This window comes from Procambarus clarkii, chromosome 92 (genome assembly GCF_040958095.1).
Source record: "Procambarus clarkii isolate CNS0578487 chromosome 92, FALCON_Pclarkii_2.0, whole genome shotgun sequence".
In the NCBI taxonomy this organism is placed as follows: domain Eukaryota; kingdom Metazoa; phylum Arthropoda; class Malacostraca; order Decapoda; family Cambaridae; genus Procambarus; species Procambarus clarkii.
In genome coordinates, this window is record NC_091241.1 from 9,277,089 (window position 1) to 9,299,462 (window position 22,374).

Below are 22,374 nucleotides of genomic sequence, written 5' to 3' on the forward strand. Positions count from 1 at the left end.
ACCCCCTCCAAACCGACGACGTGTACTAGCTACGAGGGCCAGTTTCCAGCCCCGTTCAGCGCTCAACACCGCCGCCGCTGACCTCTGGTGAGGTGGTGCTCAGACTACAACGCCATCTATGGAGTGGATATGTCGGGCGTTTGTGTCTGAGCCTGTAAGTGTGGTGTTTTAGTGTCCCTGTTATTGATGACGTGTCTGCTTACAGAGCCGACCTGGGACCACTGTGATGGAAGTGGAGTCAGTCTACCCGAGGCAGCCAGTCTCCATACTGTGAAGTTTGCTGCAGCTGTTGTGACGTCGTCCCCCCGGAAGAACACTGTGGTGTGTTAGCCTGCCAGTGGAGTGGCAGTGAAAGGATTTACCCGGGACCGACTGTTGGAGACGATCATCCACTGGGGTATTGAGGACAGGAGGGTGATTTGTGATATCACACGAGACTCCTGTCTAGGGCGTACCCCTTATATCGTTCGTGGAGTGGCCGTACCAGCCTTGGTGGCTCAGTACCTGCCAGCAGACCAGCTGGACGTGTGGTTGACGGCCTCCACGACGGTGCCCCCAGTGGACCTGTGTTGTGGCTGACCTGTGGCCAGGGTAGGCTCGGCATTCTCAGAGGACACTTCTTGAGGCCACGAAGAAAGCACCGCGGACTCAGCACCTAGCTTCTTGATCCAGTCTTCAGCAGAAGACTACATTGTGAATAATCCCCCAGTTTAGTGTTAATACCCCTCCCCCTTGTGCACTCATTAATTTTATATATTTAAACGGTGATGGTGTTAATTATAATATTAAGTTCTTAACTTTCTTTCCCTACTCCCTTTTAAGTTACTTGCGTCACGGATCTCATCCCTTGATAGCCACTACTGGCTTGGGAACGGATACATATATCTTCCTCTAACAACATCAGAGTGAGAACCCCGTTGCGTCCCGAGAGGGCCGTAACAATGCTACAAGTGATTAGTGGCTCTATATAATACCTGTTATGTAAAATTTGTAATCAGAACCTCGGTAATTAAAAATAATAATAATAACAATTACTATTAATAACTCTTGAACAGTGAACTGATATATGGTTCCTTGGTCGCAAGGCACCATACGTCATCTTGCTTGCCTGCAATCGTGAACCTTTTTGGTGCCCAGGATAGATACAACTTTGTTGATTGCAGATTTAGTAATTCAGAGAAGAGAGATCCAAATGCTTTTGGTTTCCCAGTCAGGGACAGGAAGCCTGTTAGGCTTATCCAGGTCCCCCCTAGGTCAACTGCTGATCTACTGATGACTTTCACCAGCATACAACCCACAACAGTTGCCTAAATCCCGGGTACCTATTTACTGCTACGTGAAAAATTGTAATGGGTGTAAGGTTCCCTGAGACCAACTACTGTATGCACCCCACAAGAGTTGCCTAGCTCCTGGGGTGCCTATTTACTGCTAGGTGAACAGAGGCTTGAGATGAAACCCAACGTGTTCCGCCATCTGTCAGATCCGGGGGATCAAATGCTGATCCTCAGTTGTATGCCACATGAGACATTATTACACCAGAACAAAACTTACTACCTAAAGTAAATAAAATAAAGATTTTTATATATAAGGTCAAATAAAAGAAGCCTCTGTACTGTAAATTGTTTGTGCTATTTATAATGGATTTAGAAAATAAATATATTACACGTGATAAAATGCTTTGTTATTTACATTACCAAGACAACAACAAAATTCCAATGCTTTTTAGAAATAGAAACCATATAGGTGGACCTGGATTTGCACAGGGTTCATGCTCCTGTAAAACTGTACAATAAAGAACAAAGCAAATCAAACTAAAAATATTTGTAAAACAAAATAATGTAATGTGTGTTGGAGCCTGACACTGCCCACAATGTGGTAAACCTGAAGATTAGCTTGTATTATTTGCACTAAACCTGCATAACATCAAGACTCGCTTGCATACTATGAAACTTGATGTGTGTGTTTACCAGACACACCACGGACCAGTGTTCCCCAGTTCTGTGCAAATTGAGGCCACCTATATTAAGTTAAATTATGGGATGAACATTACCAATGTTTATTCGCATGACCAAACCTGAAAATAGCTGGGTGGAATGTGCACCCACGTTCTCTCACACACACACATCTAAGGTCCTTCTTATCTATGCACAAATATTTACACATCATACATTGGAATCTTGTGTACCAATACTAAGTTTTATAATTTTCTATGGCTGTACACTTAGCATGTTTCTTTAATATCAAATCTGAAACATAACTCAATGAATTGCACATTTACTGTATGTCACATATAAGTATTATATATTTAAGACTATATTTATCTTGTGTTTACCAATGTGTTGCAACATTTCTCAGCATGACTATACCACTAGATCTGTATGCCACATCTCCAGTACCCTATAGCGATAAACATCTTATCCTCTCTATCCCCTTTACATCTGTGTAGAGTGTCAGTGATAAAGGTTTTAAATTCTTCATCATATGCTTGACTTTTTCTACACGTGACTCACAAAATAAGGAGTAGCAACAATTTATGTCTAAATATATAAGTTTGAGTTACACAGTTGTACACCTGTTCAGTTCTGTCACAATTTTAACGATTTGACTAAGTTGTTACAAATAAACCTTCTAATTCTCTCAACAACTTGGTAGAAAGTTTGCTAGAAGTGTGCCACTCAAGAAATTATTTGTACAAAATTTATGGAAGCCCCAAGTCTGCAGAAGTGGCAAATTGCCTTCCACAGCAAATGGTTCTAAAGCCACAGTATCGATCAACACATACACAGTGCACTGCTTCAGTCGATGGCATAAGATGTAACATTTTTAATATATAAAAGCAGAGAAATCCACCAATTAAATAATGCTGTTCTTTTCTTATCACAGCCAAATGCTAACTAGTTATTCCAATCATCTGATTTGTATTCCAATAGTATGCATTTCAAAAAGTATCACTCAAATAACATACTACACAATATTTGGAATATTAGGAAAATAATGGTATAAAAAAGCAGCATTGAATGTAATGAAATGCTTCATTCTGGAGAAGCCCCAGTGGCTCCTTAAAGCTATCTTACTGACATGGCTCCCAACTACTAAGTCACATTAGCTGTGGAGTTCTGTCTTAAGGCCAAAATAAGCAATCCTGGGCCTAACATAGTACAAATATGGAAAAGGGTAGAGCCAAGCCTAGGGTAAAGTAGGTATGGTTGCTGCCTTCTTTCCTCAGGTCCTCTACAAAATTAATAGTACAAAATGTGGACCTTTTTTGCACGCAACACTGCGTAGTTTGTACTTTCCATCCATATGTACTATTATTTTTGGAAGGCTGGTTACATTTAAACAATAATCAGAAATACATAAATTTCCTCCAAATTCTCCAAATTCTAGCACTGTACATAACACACAATATCGTATTGCCAAACCAACTGTACATTCAAGGATCATCAAGAGATTACTACAGTGAGGATTTTCAGGTGATTGTCAAACCAGTTATTTGTTTCATCAAGGTTAAACAGGATGTGCAAAGGGCAATACAGTACCTGAATACAGATGTCTTTCTCTCTCTTTCCATTGTCACAACCTAATATAAAAGACAAGAAGAGTTATTTCTTTCCTGAAAAGCTACTCTGCACTCTTATTTGTAGGCCTATAAGCTACCAACACAAACAGTATTCAAAATCAATTTGAAAAAATCAAAATAGTTATGGTGGAGGTCAAAAGAAGGACTACCCAAAGACCATCTTAATTCCATCTTGCAGCATTTAGTCAAAGCTTATAACAGGATAAAGTATATGCTTTCACTTTATTGTATTTTAACAAACACTTGTACTCAATTAATTTTTCAATACTGAATGGACAGACCAGAGCACACTCAAACATTTTTACCTGGCATTATCATACCTATGAACACTGAAATCAAGCTTTCGACGTTTCCATATACTGTTCCAGCATTGCCGAGTCCATGTCATCATCAAACATCGTAGAATCCATATCTGCGGGAGTGGTGTCGTCTTGGGTAGAACCTTGCGTGGACTGGGATGACATTTGTGTTGGCTGACTCAAAGACTGAGAAGAATACATGACAGAACGATTCATTCTCACCTGCGGTGTCTTCTTGGCTGTGGATAAAAACGTGAAATTAATACTCAACTTATGCTAACAAATACATTTATATATATTATACAGTTATTATGTGTGTATGTGTATATTATACACACACACACATACAGTATATATATATTTATTTATTTATTTATTTGGATGGCATCATGAGGAAGGTTAAGGTAGCAGTCAAGTCTGAGAGGGATGTAAACATATCATAAACTGTAGGCCTGAAACTGTTCGAGTAATTGGAACATGTCAAATTTGAAGTCAGCAGATGATATAGTTCTTTTATCAAAAAGAGTGAAGGCGAGCTATGTAGACTAGCTCAACATTTTTTGAGGTGTTTGAAAGAAAGTTGTTATTTAATGTAAGAAGTGACCAACACCACTCATTCTCTACTCCACGCATCTCATTAGATCATTATACAAAGAGCTTAATACTACAACATGCTTCCTCTTGCTTGTATCATTTCCTGAAGCATTTGCTGATTATCATTTAAATGATTAAAGAACACTAACAAAAAGGTAAACAGCGTATAGTGTGAATATTTACCTTGACTTGACTGGGAGAGTCCGTGTAAAACTTTGTAGCTCTCTTCAAAGTACTGGTTAGGATGATTAATTCCAGCCTCCATTTGAGAATTGTGAGTGGCTTCCCAGTACCGCTGACAAGCTATCTGATAATGGTTCTTGCTTACCAATTCCATAATTTCATTAATAGCTGCAATAAACATAAAATATATTCTGTAGTTGGAAATCTGCTACAACAGTTCACATACATAACCATTATCTCATTCCCATATTGAGGGAAAGTGAGGCATCAGGTCAGAGAAGAAAATAGTGCTTTGAATGTAAAGAAATGCCTTTCTGGTGGGCTCTTTGGTGACTCCCTGAAAGCTAGCCGCCTGGGTACCTCTAGCGTACTATATCATGCCCCACCAGGCCCATATAAATCATGAAAGCTTATCTCTGGCAAGAGCCACATTACTATTGACTCTTGATGTGGCTCAATAGAGACACACAATTATAAAACACTATCATACAAATCCTTGTAACTTTTTAATTAAACATTACAAATAAAATTTAAGACTTTCTATAACATACCAATAGCAACATTGTTAAATACCATAAATTTTGGTCATTTCCCTATCATTCTACTACCGAAGCAGTTGGTATTACCTTGTTGTGGGACTTGGAAGCTAGTGAGACGTTGCTTCAATATAGGAGCGTCCGTGTGTTTGAAGGGACAACCATGGGCATCACCGGATCCTATGCTGGTCATGATGATCTTCAAGCAGCTGTACGGAGTATAGTCTGTTCTCTTTCCTTCTTTTCCATAGTTGAAACGGATATTGTATGCGTACTGCTTCTCAAACTGAGGATAAAAATTGTGTAAGTGCACAAAATAGAACCAATTTTAAATTTTGGTATACAAAGGAACATAAAATACGATACAAAGAAAATGTAAAGGCCTATTAGCCCATTAGAGGCAGCTCCTCTTTGTATCCATCCAAACTTTATTCATATATCTGTCTAAACTTTGCATGAAAATCCAGTGATCCTGTCCTTACATTACCCTGTATAGTAATTTGATCTGTAGCAAGTATATTATGTCAGTAAAATATTTGCTCCATATTCTCATTAGCTTATGTGCAGCTAATGAGACGGGTCTGTTAATTCTACTTACTCCACAAATTACAATACCTCTTCCCAAGTGTACAGTTAATACCTTTTCCCAAACCTGCTAGAGGGAGGTCAGGTAAGGTGTGGACCGGTAATAAAAGCAGACGATAGTGAATCATCACCTCGGCACACAGTATACAAATAAAAAGAAACCTTTCACAAGAAAGGTTTCTAGTTCCCTGGTATTAACTTTGTCATGACTCCCAGATATTTTTTATGGTAACATATGGAAACTTCAACACTGTCCAGCCGATAACCAGGAACTGCTTGAATAATGATTTATTAAATATGCAAGACAAGGGCTCACTAAGCTTTTCTTTACGTTCTATAAGAATCTGGGCATACACTTCATCTGGCCCTGGGGACTGCTTGCGGTGCAGTTTTTATCAATTGGTTATTGATAAAAACTAATATGCATTTCCTCCCTGGTAGCAGTTCAACTAGTCAACGTGTCCTCTTCGTCACTGACATATTCGCAAAACAAATCAAGATAAATATCTCAAAAGACAATGGTTGAAGTAGTTATGTATAAAACTAAATGTTTACTGGTATCTGTACCAAAGGACATGATGGACTTTTGTGTGATGAAGCAAATATACATTTCCTGGTGAGGAATGAAACTGGTGAATGTGCTTGAGCCTGGTGATCTACTGCATGCTTCACATGGGTATATGACTGGTGTATATATGGTCTACTGCATGCTTTACATGGGTATATGACTGGTGCATACATGGTCTACTGCATGCTTTACATAGGTATATGACTGGAGCATACATGGTCTACTGCACGCTTTACATAACATCACCAAAAGATAAGCTCCCAACTAGGACATAAAGAAGCACCTCAGAACTTGACTAAGAGGGCAATTGATATAGAACATCTGCAAAATGAAAGAAGCAAACTTACAATGGAATAAAAGTTAGGAATGTGAAAACAAAAGTCTGAATGCTTAAATTTTTCAGTCAAACTAGATACTTTCTCAGGCATTTGTCTTAAAAAATCAATGATAATTACACATATTAATGCACTCAAATAAAACTTTACCTTATCTACGTCCATCGTCTTTGTAAAATGAGATCTCCAAAAGTACAGAGCATCTTCTAAGCTCAATCCTGCAGCCTTGAGGAACAACCCATATGAAAGACGCCCACCGTGGCGTAGATGGTGAGTCGTTCTTAGCGTGTCATTTAATTGACGCATGCACAATGGAAAAGACTTGCTGGCAAGCTGGTCAATCATATCTGGTGTTATGCGAAGATTTTCAGAATTTTTCTTCTGTGAGTAGTCATTACCAGTGTACCGCTTGTCAAAGTCCTGTAGGAGTTTCATCAAGCGTTCATCATCCTCTAGCTGCGGAAGCGCTCTATTTGTTGTCTGGAGAAGAACAATTTATTAGGCAAAAACATCATTGATGAACTACACTGACAGCAGACCCCATATTATAACCATTACCAATATTCCCAACAAATATAAACCATGTCATGTATTATGCCAACATACCCCCCAAAAATGTAATGCCTTAAAGAAAATGTACAAATGTACAAACCACCTACCGCCAGTGCATGAGAGAGATTACTTCTGAATGAAGCTGTAACTAGGGTAACCAGGTCAGTATCGGGAACATACGCATACCCACCGTTCAGGTAAATTTTTCTTTGTCTCACTAGCTCCAGGGCTTCTATAAATGGCACCTGAAATAACAAATGCAGTTGAGGTCATTTCTACCCAAGAGACAGTATGTGAACACACTGTAGGAGCATGATATAAACACAAATAACAGCATTGAATGTAATGAAATGCCATTTTCTGAGCTCAACCCACCTGAGGGACCGAGTCATTTCGACAACACCCAAGCGCTCCCACTCCAAGATGACCCGACGGAGCGCAGGAAAAGAAGCCTGCCCTGCCCGCCCCAAACCTCCCAAAGGAGGAGCCACCCAACGCCACCACAGGCCTGAGCATATGATCCGAAACGCCCATGAATCGTGAGACCAGATGTGAGCAAACAGCGCAAGCCTCCTGCCCATTGCCCCATCAATGGGGCAAACGACAAAAGGCCAACGCCCCATACGAGAAGCCGGCCAACGAGCAGAGCAATCATCACGTCGACCAGACGATGCCGGTTTCAAAGGAAACGCCGGCTCAGAAGCTAGCACCAATGGCCCATCCTGACCTACGTAACCCAGAGCCTTGGCACAACTCTTCTAAGAAAGCTGAGAACGGCTACCCAGGAGAACAAACAAGTCTGACAAAAGACGTCAACTAGACGAAGTTGCCTGCAGAAACTGTGTGACAGCAGTCTACGTAAACAGCAGCAGACAATACGGAGATGAAAACCTAAGAGTTAGGGCCCAAGCGGATTCCAAAGGGAGAGCGAGCACAGCTTGCCAGCACGCGGGGTGAGAAGCAAAGAACAGAGACACCACCTCATTGAGAATTGGAGCAAACAGCTTCAACAGTGCGACTGACTCCCTAGCCGCCAAAACCAGCACCCCCAGAAAAAGGCGTGGCACTCAACACCCCCCACATCCTCCTCAAGCCAGTCCAAGGACAGCTAGAGAAGGGAAAAGAAGTGCAAGCCCGAAGCCAAATGCCCACAGGAAGCCATGCCCAAGTGTCCCCAGCAACCAAAGACGCCGAAAGGGAGGGAATCTGCACGTGAAACTGCACAGGTGAACAAGCACACAGTAAGGCGCTCAAAGTCATCCCCCACTTAAACTTGTAGAACGGTAAAGGTTTCTTACAATTCGAGTGTGCAGGTCCGACAGAACCCATGCCACGCCCCCAACGAAAAAAATGGGCAGTCTGCCAGCCAGGAAAATTCCGGAACCTCTAAACGCACCCAATACGGGAAAGAAGAACTGAACTCAAAGGAGGACGGATCCATAACAGAGGTCTCCGGGTCTCGCAGGAGAGGGATCTTGCAAACCAGTGGTTTGTGGTTTGGTTCCCCCTCCCGGGGAAAGAGGAGCTGCCCAGACAGCGGCGCGGTGGATGTGGTGATGTCATGCTTGTTTGCTTGTTTTCTGATTGGGGCAGTTCTGCCTGCTCGTTCAGCTTTCGGTTTGCAATTTTTAACCAGCTGTAATTTGTTTTGGGATTTCTACCTTTCTGGGTGCCTGACACGGTGATGGCAGATATAGACTGCTTCCAACTACACGGGAGAGTCTACAGGCCACTGGTCCTTGTGCCTCTCTGAGGGAGCCAGGTTCTGGCACTGGTCCCCAGTAAGCCTAGAACTCCATCGATTGACTGTTGCCACGGTCTATTATATACACATCAACCCGGTATAGCTTCGGGGAGCCGAAGGGGCTCTCCACAGAAAAAATACATATACAATGAAAATGTGCATGTCAGAATCAAGTTTCATACTGATCAGGATTTCCATCATACGATGACCAGCATAAATTGGCTCCCAGAACTGAAGGACAAGAGCTACGAGGAGAGGTTAAGGGGATTAAATAGGACAAAACTAGAAGACAGAAGGAAAAGAGGTGATATGATTACTATGTACAAAATACTAACAAGAATTGATAAAATTGATAGGGAAGATTTCCTGAGACCTGGAACTTCAAGAACAAGAGGTCATAGATTTAAACTAACTAAACACAGATGCTGAAAAAAATATAGGAAAATTCACTTTCGCAAACAGAGTGGTAGATGGTTGGAACATGTCAGGCGAGAAGGTGGTGGAGGCTGAGACCGTCAGTAGTTTCAAAGTGTTATATGACAAAGAGTGCTGGGAAGACGGGACACTACAAGCGTAGCTCTCATCCTGTAACTACACTTAGGTAATTACACACACACACTCCATGTGGTGGATGGGAGTTAAGATCTTCTATTCGGATAACTTTCTCAAAATCTTGCATAAGTGATACAGGAAAATTATGTTAGGTATTGTTATGTATTATGAAGTTCTCAGCTATCAGGAACTTCATATGAAACATGGTGGATTAACTTAACAATGCTCAGGATACGACATGTTAATCCTTGGCCACAGGACAACAGGTTGATTTCCCTGTTCAAGCATGATCGTGAGAATGCTGGTACCTCCCAAGGTTCTTGCCCTGCACCCTGATTCATGGTAGTCCTCTGCAATTCAGGAAACACCGCAGGCCAATAAAAGCTCAGCAAGACAGGCCAAAGTTTGCTCTCTCTGGACCACTACTTTGAGAGTAAGGAGAAATTTGGGATAAAAAAATTACATTTAACCTTGAATTTTAGCTAAACTATTTTACACAGAAAATAAATGAGAAAATATAATGAAAATAAATGAAAATAATTAACTTACCTTGTAAAATATTCGGCCTTCCAGCATGTCACCGCTGCTTATGTTGTATGTTCCAGCTATCAAATTTTCCCTTTCGTTTTGTACTTCTTCTGAAGTAATCTGAGAGAGAGAGAGATTTATAGTTTGAAATCTAACAGAACTGATCAATGGCATTAACAGTGCTTAGGGCTAATTGCTCATGTATCAACACTAACGTCTCAGTCAAGTGATCTTCATTCAAAAAGATTAGTCTCCCTGCTGATCTATTCTACTTACTGTTACATTAACTCTAAAGAATTACTTAACACTTTCGCGCTATCTGGACGCGCCGGCGCGTCCTGTTTCGTCTAACGTAAACGCATAGTGGACATAAAGTTATGTCCTCTTAAAATATTTGTATAAAATTCAATTTTAATCCGATTTCATTGGGGTTTGTTTCAAACGACGCGCCATGAAGTTCTCTTTCTCACCACTAGGCCGCCTGGCGCGTTGGCCTACCCGGTCACGTGACGGGCCTATTGTTTTCGTGTCACGTGTCGTGAGTCGATCACGCTCCCCTCACGCGCCAAACTCGAGCATTTTTACCCGTTTCCGTGTGGATTATACCCAATTACTTCATCAAAAATGGATCCAGGTCAAGGCCCAAGCACTTCTACGCCCAAGGAAGCCTCCAGGTCATCGAGAGTGGACAAAATAACCCAAATTTTTAAGAAGTGGAGCGGAGTGAAGCTCACACCAACGAAAATTCCAGGCCTTGTGGAGGATTTATCAGAAGCTGAAAGTGATGTAGAGGTATTGGAGGAAGATTTTGGAACCCACAACGATTATAGTGTACCTAGAGCTAGAGGGAATGATACGGCAACGAGTGATGAGGAGACTGAGGCCCTCACCGAGGAAGAGGAGGCACCGCGACCCCCTCCTCCTCCTCCATCTCGGCGCACACGTGGTGCATCTAGGCTACCTAGAAAAGTAGCTACCAGACATGTTACTCGTCGTAGGAACACACGACAAATTGCGCCAAGTGATTCTGAAAGTATAAGTGATGAGGAAAGTGATGAGGATTCATTCGAGCCTGCTGAAAGGCGTACACGTACAGTACGTACTCGGCAGGCTGGGGCTGGTGAGGGCTAGAGTCGTAGCAATACTTCTCCAGTTGTTGATGATTTTACTGGAGATCCTGGACTGAAAATTCCCAAGCCTACTAGTGCACTGGCTTATATTCAATTGTTCATCACGCGTGCCCTCCTTGAGTTCTTTACCGTTGAAACAAATTTGTACGCCTCGCAGTTATTCCGGATGGCCAATGAAAATGTATCAGATATTTGGACCCCAGTGAAGGTGAGTGAAATGGCGCGATTCCTAGGACTGTTCATATTGATGGGCATAATTAGGCTCCCAGCTATGAGGATGTATTGGCAAACAGCAAAGCCATGGCATGCTCGTTTCTTCAGCTTGTTCATGCCGTCCAGACAATTCCAGCATATAAACCAGTTTTTCCACACATTCAATACCAATGCAGTGCCCGTGAACAATCGTGATAAGTTGATAAAAGTGAGACCAGTGATGGATTACTTGAAAGAGAGGTTTGCTCAAGTTTACATCCCCAAGAAAGAGTTGTGTTTGGATGAGGGTACAATGGCATGGCGAGGCCGACTATCCTTCAAAGTGTACAATCCAAACAAACCAGACAAGTATGGTGTGAAACTTTATATGCTTGCTGAATCTGTCTCTGGGTACATATATGACTTTGACGTATACTCAGGTATTGGTAAGACGATAGTGGATACAGTAACGGGGTTGATGCAGCCTTTAGTGAACCAGGGTTACCATTTGTACATGGATAATTACTACAACTCGGTTACCCTGACAGAAACATTGAGAGAACGTGGGGTGTACACATGTGGCACAATTAGAATGCTACGTGGTGCCCCAAAGGTATTGCAAGCTCTAGCCAAGGGTAAACTTCCACTGGATACCACAGTATACCGCCGCAAAGATAACACCTTCATTCTCCTGTGGAAAGACAAGCGAGTGGTTTCAATCATTACCAACATCCACAATGCAGACACTCAGCGAGTTCAGCGAAGGAAGCGAATTCGCAACCGAGACGGAACAAGTGGAATACAACAGGTAACAGTGAACAAACCGACTGCAATTTGCGAGTACAATAAGTTCATGAAAGGTGTGGACCACTTCGATCAAATGGTTAAATATTACCATTTTACCAGGAAAACTCACAAGTGGACCAAAAAGATTACCTTTTATTTCCTGCAAATGGCATTGCATAATGCCTATGTTTTGTACAAATACAACACAACTGATCGAAAAAAGCTAACATTGCTACAGTTCCACGAAGTGGCAATCTGGGCCCTATTGCACTGGGACACAGAGGAGTGGCCTAAAACAACATCATCATCTCAACACTTGCGGCACGCTCCAGACATAAATGATGACACAGCTCCTGCCAATGCTGACGCCATGCCAACTCCCGGACCATCTGGTGTGAGGCGGCCTTTGTTCACTACACCACCTCAAGATGAAACAGACAACGAATCTGAACCCGACATGTCTGCCACACTGCCAGTTGACGAAACTGTTTTGTCAGATGAATCTGACTCTCCTGCAACTCCTGTTACACCTCCAGCGAGAAGACCTGGCCCTATTGTTGATTCAGAAAATCGCATGAACTACAAACTGAAACATGAAATTTACAGACTGCCAAAACGTCTCAAGTGTCATGCATGCGCACGGTCTGGTAAAAGGAAGGACACGAACTATGGATGCAAGACCTGTGGTGTTGCACTCTGTGTTGTTCCCTGCTACACCAATTACCACCGGAAAAAGGTGTATTGGGTGGTGAAGAAGTAACCACCCGCAACAGCTTCACTCCACCTACAAACCATCTGTTGAGCAACTTCAGGAATGAAGAACCTGAAGAAGGTGGAGTGAAGAACAAATGCTCAACTTACTGTTCCACAACCAGCCTTCCCTTGGTAAGTACACCTATTTGGTCCAAGTTTGTGTAGTATAATTTAGCTCATAGAACATTCTATTGCAAAAACATTGCCACAAAAATGAATGACATACATACAATAATAATATCAGAACAGTGAAATAAGTATAAACTTTCAAAGCAACGTTTCGCGCGTGTGTCGTCCGGTCACCATTACCGGGTAACAGTGTGCCCACTTCCCACACTCTTGCGGGTGGGCCGGGACCATTATTCTACGATTATATTCATATCACCGTGTTGGGAATTTTATTGGGAGTCCATTGATACCAAAATTAAGGCTGTAGGACAATTGTAGAGGTGATAATAATCCCAAGAGTAAAAACATTTTGTTGCTGTTGAGCGCTCACGGCGACTCATCTTCGTAGTTATTTATTTCATGCTGGTATCTCTATAGCTTTCGTGACTTTTTTTACTGATGTTCTTCTAGATAATTTTATTGCGAACACGTTGGTATCAAAATGAAATACGTAGCATGAAAACTAAGGTCAGAAAAGTAAAAAGAGTATACACATTTTTGTTTTTACGCTTAAGCGATAAAAACGCCGCGCGCACATACGGTTGGCTGAGTGACCTTCGCCGAGAGCGCGAAAGTGTTAATCTACTAAGTTTGCTCTCATTTCAGTTAAGCTATCCTTGAACTATAACATGATCATTATACATTTAACAATAATCAAAATACCATTCATATAAAAATAATAGAAAATACAGAATGTATATTTAACACTTTCACATCCCCGGCGGGCGGGCCGCTGTGCACCCCGAGGTAGCCCGAGCGATGTTTATTCTCTTTTCAGCTTTCTTACCTCAATTTACATGCTACGTTGTTCAATTTGGTATCAAATTATTCACAATAGAATGCTCTAAAGGAATATTTACACATAAGAACAAATATAAGAACAACATTACCAATACCGTAAGATAAAGTACAGTACATAAAGTAAAGAGTGGCAGCTTTGCAACTGATGGTCCAGGTGTTGCAACACTGCCATTAGTAGTGAGAAGTAGAACTGCTGTCATCATCTTGTTCATCACCAGCGTGTATGATGGTGACGAACATGTTGACATTTTTGAGAGGCCAATCCTTATACTTAAAGTACACTAGTGACCAAATGACTAATTCATGGAACTGGAGGAATATGAGTTTCTTAGCTTGTATAACACAAAAGCATTATGTATAGCCATATATAGCCACAGAGAATGGGAAGACGTTGGCGTGCATCTTAAAACAAATCGCATAATAATCGGACAATAAATGTAATTTTTACAAATATTTTAATTTTGGACAGCACTGCTGTCCACCAGATAACTAAGAGTATTGATTTTAGGACGTCAATATCGTTATCCGGATGCGATAGTGTTAATATTTGCTCAACATTTTTATGTTTTTTTTTGGCTGCCTTTAGTACCAAATACAAATTTGAAAAAAAGTTTTTTTGGTTGTAATGTTTTATTTACTGAAATCCATATTCAAGGATTTTCACCCATTTTTCTTTTTATATTTTGTTATTTTCTAATGAACTGTTGTAAAGCAGTAGGAGTAATCAGGCAAAACACAGTAAGGTGAAGGGCAGGTATCCAAACATGGAAAAATCACTAAATTAATAGAGAAAGTGAGCAGGCTGGCAGAAGAGTGTGGTACAGTACTGTACTGGCATTTGCACCAAAGTGTTTATATTCAAGAGTTTTACACTGTATATATGTATAAAAGCCATGAGGTTAATACATAGAATGACTGGAAAAGTCACATTGATGAAGATTTTGCCCTTGCATTGTGAGAGAGGGCATCACAGGCCCGAAGAGAAGACGGAAGCAGAACAGGAAAACATGGTTCAAGACACTTCAACAAAACCATCTGTCCATTCACTGTACAGCATCATGGAGAACCAGTACCACCAGGTTGCAACCCACAACAGCTGCCTAACCCACTCATACGTATTTAATGTTAGGTGAACAGGTCATCAGCTGAATGGAAACATTACTTTAACACTTCTAGTCTGTCACGGTAATTGAACTTGGGGCCTTTTGGCCGAGACTCAACTGCACTGATCCCTGAAGCATTGGACATTTCATCATCAACTCTAATTATTCTCCTAACACCATACATACTTTCAGATTACCCATAATCTGAAATCTGATTATCCATAACTACTGCTCTGATTCCTTTTCATACCATACGTCTCACAATGATAACAAGGAAAGGTGTTATCATCATGCTAGTGATGCATTAATACCCTACGTTGGTCAGCACAAGCCATAATAAAGGTACTGGCAATACTGTACATGTATATTAAACAGTAATATGACTGAAGAAATTGTACTTAATACTTTGTACTTAATATATATGTATAAACAGAGAGAGAGAGAGAGAGAGAGAGAGAGAGAGAGAAAGAGAGAGAGAGAGAGAGAGAGATCGGTGAAACAAAATCTGGCAAAACAGCTAAGTTATATAATGGAAGACATTTAAATTGAGTTAAAAATATAGAATTAATGTAGACAAATATGTAACAAATAAAACTTCATTAATTACTTACTGGTGTAAAATGAAGATTATTACTCATCATGAAGTTTTTAATATCGGTTCCATTCTTGGAACAATGGATAAAGCGAGCACGAAATAAGTCTGTTTCGTGAGCGATGAACCAACGTCGAAGATCTTCTGTGCGGCAGTAAGCCAGACGCAGCACGAAGTGGGACACATGGTCACGTCGTCTTGCTGCCTCAACCTCATCTCTTTTATTACTTGATATCTTTTCCTGTTGAAAAACTTTTGATTAATATAGTTCGTTTGTACTGCAGTATCGTACTTCTGCAATAGATTCCCAGAAACCTTATGTTCATTATTTTTTAACTAAATAGAAATCAGGCCCCCTGATGCATTTCGTGACCTACCAGGAGTACAGGATCAGAATTGGGCTCTATTTAAGAGGTCAGGGGAGCAAAGTATCATTGATCAATCGACATCAAAGGTACACTACACCAAAAGTCAAAGGCATCAAGATGTAAACCAACACCCCAAAAGAAAATAACAAACAATTTGAAAACACAGAAACCGATAGTTGGCAATAAATAAACAACTCGGTTATTAGGGCTGTATAGATACCGAAATACCATCTCAAGCAGGGATGGCGGTTACCAAACCAACTATCTATTTTCACAGCTGAATTATATACCTTATACCAAGCTCTCCAAATAATTACAACATTACCAGTTGGGATATATACAATCTGTAGAGACTCCAAGAGTGCGATTCAAGCAATTACGTACTCTTCAACAACTTGCAAAGAGTTTGTTTACCCATGCCTTCAACTTCTCCGTGAACATCGATTGAATGGTTATGACACCTCTATCCAATGGGTCCCAGTGCATTGTGGTATTCTCCATAATGAACTTGTAGATCAATTAGCCAAAGCGGTGCACAACACACCTCACATTACCCGTCATCCAATTCCCCATGTTGCACATAAAGGAGATACCATCAAAGATACCATCACCCAAGATTTTGTAATGAAATGGAAAATGTCATGCTCATCTTTGTACCATGGGTCCATAAAAAAGAAATGGGAAACTTGGAAACATGTCAGATATAAAAGTAGAGAGATTGATGTAATGATGACCAGATTAAGGCTGGAACACACCAAACTAGCAGCACACAACTCTAAGTACAGAACAGACATTAACGAACTCTGATCCACCGTCAGGTGCCTGAAATAATCGAACACTATCTCCTTCACTGTTTCCGACATCATAGTGCAAGTGTAAATTTCAAACAAGTATTTATCACACTTAAAATACCCTTTACCATCGGGCATATATTAGGAGGAGGTGACCACTCGTTACAGGAAAAATATCAAATAGTCAAAGCACTGTCTAAATATCTCCAGTCGACCAACAAATTGGGTCACATCTGACCTGTGCCACATTTATACCTGGCGCCACCAACAGCTAAACACAGAAAACAACTGTCTCGTCACAGCACCAATGATCAGCTGACGCCATAAACACACTATACCGCCCTATGGTGCGGCAAGTCTCTCTCTAACATACTGTGCACCCCTGTTTTAGTCGCCACTCCTCTATCTACAGCACAAGGCAACAAGCACCTTTGAAGCTCTTATCATTCTCAACATAAACGAGCCTCCCTACATTTGTACTGGTGCAGTCATCGGGAGGACAAACCCTTCATGCAAACTGCACCTACTATTAAGAAGAAGAAGAAAGCCAAATAGCCAATGACTCCTCTATTGAGTGTGACAGACAAAATGATGATAGCATAATACATAAATATTCTGTGGATTTTTGTTTACTGATTGGGACCTACTGACTTTCTGTGCAGATTAAAATAATAAAAGGGTCGCCTTAACCACTGCACTGCGCCAAACGACAAACGCTGTTTTGAGAGTTGCCTGTTTTTTTTTTAATTAGGCTATATTTTAATGTTTTTAATGTTTTATCACTCTTTGTGTTTTGAAATGAAAATAGTTGAGTTTGGAAACATTTTGACATTAACTTTACCTGAACATTTATAAAAACAACAAAAATATGTCCTTAACAATTGCACTAAAAAGTTTTTGCCAAAAACAAGTGCGCAGTGCAGGGGTTAAGGAGTTATCACAAGTCGAGCCTGGCCCGGGGATTGGAAGAACTCCCAGAACCCTCTCCAGGTATGCTTCAGGTAGGTTGTCAGAGGTCTGATGCACTGGAAGAAATCTTTCATGTACAGTTTGTTCGAGTGAGGTCACGGGTACAGTAATTCGTTCAACTCGGTTTTTAATCTAAGTAATTGAAAAATGTTTTCACCATTCAGGTTCTTCTCCTCAGAATACAAAAGATGTAGTGTGACAAGGATTAGATTTGCCTCAAATTTATATGACTGAGATGGTCCAAAGTTCAATTCTCACAAGACATGATGTTTGCGCACATTTCTTTACACCTGGTGCCTCTGTTCACCTAGCAGTAAATAGGTACCTGGGAGTTAGTCAACTGTTGTGGGTTGTATCCTGGGGAGGTTCAGCTGTTGGCTAGGACACTGATAAGCCTAACAGGCATCCTGTTCCTGACAATGAGAAACTATGCAATAGTGAAGTAGGTTCTCGTCCTCCTCCATAGAATACAAATGTTTAACATAATTATGGGTTACTTCAATAGGGATACAAAATAGATTTGATAAACAAAAATCACCCAATTTTTAGTACAGAGCAAATAAAGCTTTAAATTTTGTTCCCTATCAATACTTTTATTTCTAAACATGTAACTGCAAGGAAATTAAGTCAGCTTGATAAATAAGTTTTATAAGGAAATGATAAGCACCATACCACAACAATTCCTACATTTGTTATTTACAAAACAAGAAGCATTTTCATTCACATTACTTACAGCAGTATGAATAAAATATTTGTGCTTTGCAAATTCATCATACAGCTTATTCATCCAGTCATCGGAGTTCTTGATATGGCCACTGAGGTTCAAACGCTCAACACATCTCAAAACTGAAAAAATACAAGTACTGTATTTAGTTTTATAATGTAAAACAATCCAAAATACAGTAAATTTCACTTACAGTATTACAATTCCATGTAATATTGTACCTTAAGCCAAAAGTAATATGTATACACAAGATTTTCTAAGAAATTTTACTTTAAAAGGTGATTCTCTTTTACTGTAATGAGAAAAAATCAAGCTTTAAATGTAATGAAATTACCTTATATGTTGGAGTCTTTGGTAGCTTCCTGAGCTGTGTTGGTTCAGTCAAGCCTTAGGGAGATTAGCACTCATACATTCTCAATTTCTATGATATGAACAATGATATCTATTCTTCTTTTAGCCCTTATAACTTTCATCTATGACTGACCTCACGACTAACCCCCTCAAACCTGTCCGTACCATTGACGTTCATTACTCTGACTTAACTATGCCTAACACTATTTCTATTAATAAGTTACTTTCAACCTTCCTTTCTCTTTCCCACCTCATTTATAATATTAACTTTAAAGAACCACACTGACAATGCTTTGTCCAACCCCTCCTGCAGTCATCTCTACCACTGTTTATCCTCCTACCCCCTCCATGTCAAAATGAGGTGCTGGCTGATAGCAACCAAGACACAGTCCGCACAGTGGAGTCTGGTTCCCTTATTCCCAGGCAGATAAAATTATCTGGAACCCAGAAAAATCAGCCAACATGTTGAAGAAAAGGTTTTATTCTTGATTGCAAGAAAAAATCCTATGCACACACAAAAGACTATACAACTAGAAATTCCTAAAACATGGATAAAACTAAAGCAAAAAATACCTGGAAATATCAATGTACAGTACATTACTGCTTCCCATTGACTTTAATTTCACCACAAGTAATGTATAATGCTATATTAATGAGGCTAACACAAGGTGAGGTGAAACCTGGATACCTTTACTGAACATGGTAGCCAGCACAGTTGCTAAAGATATTATGACAAAAACTTTCTACAAAATGCGCATTATTAGCTTTGCAAAAAGCAACCTTATCAGGTTGCAATTGTTAAACCGTTAATATTCATACTGCGTCACAGTCTCGGAGCTATTAATAAAGCACAGCACTAGCACACCTTCAAGTAGACCTGTGTGTGCATATCTTCCTATCTTATTTCTAACCAGTCATTTTTTTTAACTGGTTAGAAAAACTTTCCTTCTGACTCACAATACTGTACTTTCAACTTTATTTGCATAACTTAATCTTTTACCAATCACTTATCCCAGATATAAGACCACTTTTAACCCTTCATATTCACATTTATGTCAAACATAATCTCCTTTCTTGCCACCATTAAAACCTTACTTCCATCCACATTCACTCATTTTTTTGTAAGCATGGCATATTAATTTACTCTTATTCTGGAATAAGATATCACACAGGATTTAACTTACTCTTCAATCTCTCAACTGCCATCTCATCAAATTCAGCCAGTGAAACATTTCCTGACGGCGGCGAGGAATAGAACTGGAGGGTAGATGGATATGACAGCTCAATTTCTATTCGCCGATTCTTGCGAATTCTTCGGCCTCCGAATTCCATCTTGAAGTTTTAATTTGAACTGCAAATATAAATAATTACTTACAATTCTGATGAAATTTAACAGTAGCAAAGGTTCAGGCAATACCTAATTAATCTATAGTACAGAGCATACACATATTATTTAATTCACACTGCCTCTAATTCATGTTATGTCCAACCTAGTGTATTACTTCTACAGCCTATATTAATGTACAGCCTGAACAACTATATATTAATAACATGTATCAAGTTGCATTCATGCTGGTATAGTCAACGGTCTTCCATACTCTATAAGAGCAAGTCTTTCATATTTTCCACAATGTGCCAAACTAAGCTTTATGTATACAATATACCCTCAGTATGTCTGATTCTAACAGTCTGAGCATGTCAGAACAATTCTGGATTATGCAGCATCAGTGTGGAGTCAGTATCTTGTAAAACCCAAAAGGATGCAGGAGAAAGTCCTGAGGTGTGCCATTAGATTAGTCGCAGAGCTGAGAAGTATTATGAGAAAAGATTAAAAGTATTTAAATTTCAAGTCAGTGGAAGATATAAGAAACAGGAGATATGATAATCACCTCCACAATTCTGAAGATAATTGAGAGGGGGAAGACAAATAAAGACTATTTAGCATAGGAGGTGCACAAATAAGATAACACAGGCGGAAACAAAATACCCAAATGAGCCACAGAATAATAGAAACAATTTATATCAGTTAGTAGTATAATGAACAAATGAATGCACTAAGAAAAAAGTGATGGAGAAATATTTCATATATAAATTCAAATGCACATCACAACTATCTTATCAACACCATCACCACCATGCAACAGACTGATGAAGAAATGGATCTAGAAGTTAGGATCTACCAGTTATTGAATGTTGCACAGCAAGTGGGAGCCTCAGTAAAAAAAAATAGCAAACTATACCTTAGTAATAGTTACACAAACATTTGACTTCAAGGAAAAGATAGTGGTTATTCAACTGCGCACCCCATTTAGACTACTATATCCAAGCATGACACAGATATATCCACCTTCAGAAGGACATATCTGCTTCGGAGAAAGTTCAACACAGAGCTACAAAAATCTTCCCATAACTAATTGAAATCTCAAACTAGGACCAGTGAGGGCCACAGGACTAACAACAGTAAAACTATACATAACACAGCTGATATTGAAACTTTTTTAAATACTGAACAAGTTGGAGATTATTAAACTAGAGCACTCCTTTATAAGATCAAATAAAACACATAAAAGGGTCAACAGCTTCAAGCTCAACAAGCCACAATGTAGGATAAAATACAGATGCTTTTTCACTCATAAGGTTATAAACCTACAGAACTGTGTACATGCTGAAGTCATAAATACAATGGTGTAATACAAAATACTGATAAAAAAAAATCCTCAGGAACATTGGGGGACCTTGATAAACTGCCGTACTGTATTCTTGTCTGCATCGACAGATAGTGGCCCTCATGTTACTGTAGATATAACCGAGCCCAACAAGGCTAAAGAACCTGTACACCAAACATTTAAAAGGTCGAAAGTGAAGGAAATACTGTACTATATATAAATCATCCCATGTTGTCCAGGATTTGAATAAGGGTCTTCTCTTTTGAAAAATGCATGCTAACCACACCAAATATACCCTCTAAAATGTGTTTTTGGTGAGGGTTAGAAGGTTGATGATGATTTAGAGGTCACGATAGCACAGGGCAGCATAAGACATTTGAATTATCCTAGTAGTCCAGTGTAGGGTTTTGAAAATGCAACCTAAAGAATAGATGAGTGTTTGTAGTACCTGTGTGATAAGCATGCTTAAGGATTTTAATAATAGCTCTGCATACAGTATTTTCATGTCTGGACTGACTCTCTGCAGATATATACAGCTTAACAATCAATAACTGAACAATCTGTAGGCCTACTTTGCATCGAAGTTAAGAACCATATTGTGAACGACAGAGGAACGAGTGCTTGAACGGCCGGACAAAATACCCGAAAAGGCCGCACACAAAATACACATCAGTATGTACAAAATACGTACAAGAGAGTGACAAAATAGTGTGTTATACCCCAACACAAGACGCCATAAATACCTGCCAGAGAGAACAGTTGGCGCCAAATCTGGTGTTTACAAATATTCAGCGTCAGACGCCGCCGTTGCCGCACATCCTCACTCACGCCCTCCCTCCTCACATTACTCCTAACAATCTACCCAGATCTCAACCCATCTCAACCCGGAGATCGTATTAAATACTACCGCATTCAGCGCAATAA

The 22,374-nt window shown here is 40.0% G+C and overlaps 1 protein-coding gene across 2 annotated transcripts; it reads right to left on the minus strand.

Moving 5' to 3' along the window:
- Nucleotides 1–1,608: 1,608 nt before the first annotated feature.
- LOC123775087 (DNA primase large subunit-like) lies at nucleotides 1,609–22,330 on the minus strand. 2 transcript variants are annotated; one of them, XM_069319306.1, is made up of 11 exons: nucleotides 22,194–22,330; nucleotides 19,969–20,135; nucleotides 18,443–18,555; nucleotides 15,601–15,822; nucleotides 10,078–10,176; nucleotides 7,340–7,477; nucleotides 6,831–7,160; nucleotides 5,283–5,478; nucleotides 4,657–4,824; nucleotides 3,901–4,118; nucleotides 1,609–3,580 (listed from the first exon to the last, which is right to left on the minus strand). In XM_069319306.1, exons 2-10 carry the CDS (start codon nucleotides 20,114–20,116, stop codon nucleotides 3,916–3,918), a joined length of 1,617 nt encoding a protein of 538 aa, XP_069175407.1. In that variant the 5' UTR covers nucleotides 20,117–20,135; nucleotides 22,194–22,330; the 3' UTR covers nucleotides 1,609–3,580; nucleotides 3,901–3,915. The 2 variants fall into 2 exon arrangements, with proteins under 2 accessions (XP_069175407.1, XP_069175406.1); XM_069319305.1 differs by having other exon boundaries at nucleotides 1,609–4,118.
- Between the last annotated feature and the right edge of the window lie 44 nt (nucleotides 22,331–22,374).